Genomic DNA, 2145 nt, shown 5'->3' with positions numbered 1-2145 from the left:
AGGGGGCCGCCATTTGGCGAGGATGAGATCCAGGCAGGGCCTGTCGCGCCGAACCCTCGTGTTTCAGTCAGAAAAGCGCTTCTCTCGTCCGGGCCCGCCGCTGAGGCGCTGCTCTGCCCTGAGGGGCGTAGGAAGGGAGCGCCGTGCTCCCCTGGCTGGCAAAACCCTGCCCAGGCAGCTGTCGATGGGGCTTTGTGAGGCGCATTCGGCCCCTTTTAACAAAGTTTTGTCACAGCCAGGGTGAAAACCCCTTTTTGTGGCTTGGTTGTTACACCTCAGTACGTCTGACTCCCTGCATTTTGTCTCCCGACGGACCCTTCAGCAGCAGACAGGGGAAACCGCTAGCATCACCCCGAGGAACACAAAACAAACCCCGTTGTGCTGGTGCAGAGGCGTTGTTAAACCCTAAATAAAGTTCTGTGTGGCAGACGAGCTGTGTAAAATGCAAATCCAGTGTGCCTGTGCTGGGGTGTTCACAGAACAGATGCAGGAAGGGGGGCGGGAGGAGAAATGTTGGAAAAGACGTTTGCAAGGGACTGTGGGGTGCCGTTATTCTCCTGCACGCTCCTTAACGTGTGCGATCCTTTTCTGCTCTTTCTCTCCCGAATTCAGAAGTATTCAGCTGCAGCCTGCTATGTAACTGTGACATGTTTTCCTGAATCACTTTTAGGTTCCAGAACAGCGATGGGGAGGTCAAATACTTGCATGATGCTGAAGAACTGATTCGGCCAGAGCGGAACACATTGATCGTAAGCTTTGCGGATTTGGAGCAGTTCAACCAGCAGCTCTCTACCACTATTCAGGAGGAATTTTATCGGTGAGGTATAGAGATTACCTGAGAGCTGAGCAATGCTGCTGTCTCAGGCCCACAACATCCTACGTGTTATGTAAAAAACAAGAGTTTTATCTCCTTTGTGTATCCTGAAAACACTTACATTTAAGTATTTTTTTTTTTTACTGGATCAAAACTTATTTCTTAATGGATTCCTCTTTGGAAACCATCAGTTAGCTAGATAATTGCATTTATTCTGGTAAAGAAGTAGATGGTCAGTATGGGAATACAGAATAAACTCTAGAACTTCTTGCTCTGAAAATATTTTATTGAACCAGTGGCTTATTTTGAGGATCTACTTCTTAATATAATGATAAAAGTGTCACAAAATGACACTTTTTAAAGTCTTTCAGACAATAAAGCAAATGGCATTATTATGCAGTAATCTCATATTTGGTGTTTTTAGATTAGCTTTTGTGTGTTCTTGCATAACGTGGCAATAAAAGTCAGAGCCTGGAAATGTATGATACAAGCCTTTGATGTAGTCTAAAGCAAAGAAGGCATTTTGGTAGCTTCTATAAAATTTGAACTTGTTTTCCATATTTCAGAGTTTACCCCTACCTCTGCCGAGCAGTAAAGACTTTTGCCAGAGACCATGGAAATGTTCCTTCAAACAAGGACTTTTATGTTGCTTTCCAAGATCTACCTACCAGACACAAGTAAGATGATTATTAATTCCAGAAATTTGTGCATTTTTACTATTGGGGAAAAAGTGTCAGGCATGCTGAACATGTTTAGGTGTTACAGTGTGAAATGTACAGTTGACCAATACAATTGTGAAGAAGTTTCCTGATCTTGTACTGGATATTTTTTGAAACTGTTTTTCATTTGTGAATTGTACTCAGATACTTATACTCATCATATTCCACAAACAAATGTACCTTCTCTAATTTAAAAAAAATATTATTTAGAGTATGTTGCTTTTGAAGTAACTTTTGCATTGGCTTGATCTTTAGAATTAATCTAAAAGTTTATGTAAAATCATAAAATGAGAATCTATTATAGTAACTTTGTTTCTTTTGTATGTTACAACAGTTCTTTAGTCACAGGCTGAATGAAACTGTGTTGCCTCTTAGTACTTGGGTAGTACTCTGGGCCTAAAAATGTCAACTGAAGAATTTAATCCTTCTGAATTTCTGTTTTAAACAGAATTCGAGAACTGACATCAGCAAAAATTGGCTCACTGATGCGTATCAGTGGACAGGTGGTACGTACCCACCCAGTCCATCCTGAGCTTGTAAGTGGAACCTTCCTGTGCCTTGACTGCCAGACAGTGATTAAAGATGTGGAACAGCAATTTAAATACACACAGC

General features: G+C 41.8%; 1 protein-coding gene across 1 annotated transcript in view; it reads left to right on the top strand.

Annotated features, from left to right (window-relative positions):
- The first annotated feature begins 22 nt into the window (after positions 1 to 22).
- Positions 23 to 2145, top strand: part of MCM6 (minichromosome maintenance complex component 6) — a 13513-nt gene continuing 11390 nt past the window's right edge. The window contains 5 exon segments of the mRNA XM_035897886.1: positions 23 to 240; positions 671 to 817; positions 1381 to 1491; positions 1982 to 2139; positions 2142 to 2145. The exon segment at positions 2142 to 2145 is cut by the window's right edge and continues 76 nt beyond it. Of these exon segments, the coding sequence (XP_035753779.1) occupies positions 23 to 240; positions 671 to 817; positions 1381 to 1491; positions 1982 to 2139; positions 2142 to 2145 (638 nt within the window).

This window comes from Egretta garzetta, unplaced genomic scaffold (assembly GCF_000687185.1).
Source record: "Egretta garzetta isolate BGI_Z169 unplaced genomic scaffold, ASM68718v1 scaffold197, whole genome shotgun sequence".
NCBI classification, from domain to species: domain Eukaryota; kingdom Metazoa; phylum Chordata; class Aves; order Pelecaniformes; family Ardeidae; genus Egretta; species Egretta garzetta.
Note: the sequence above shows the minus strand (reverse complement) of the source record. Positions and strands in the feature narration are given on the sequence as shown.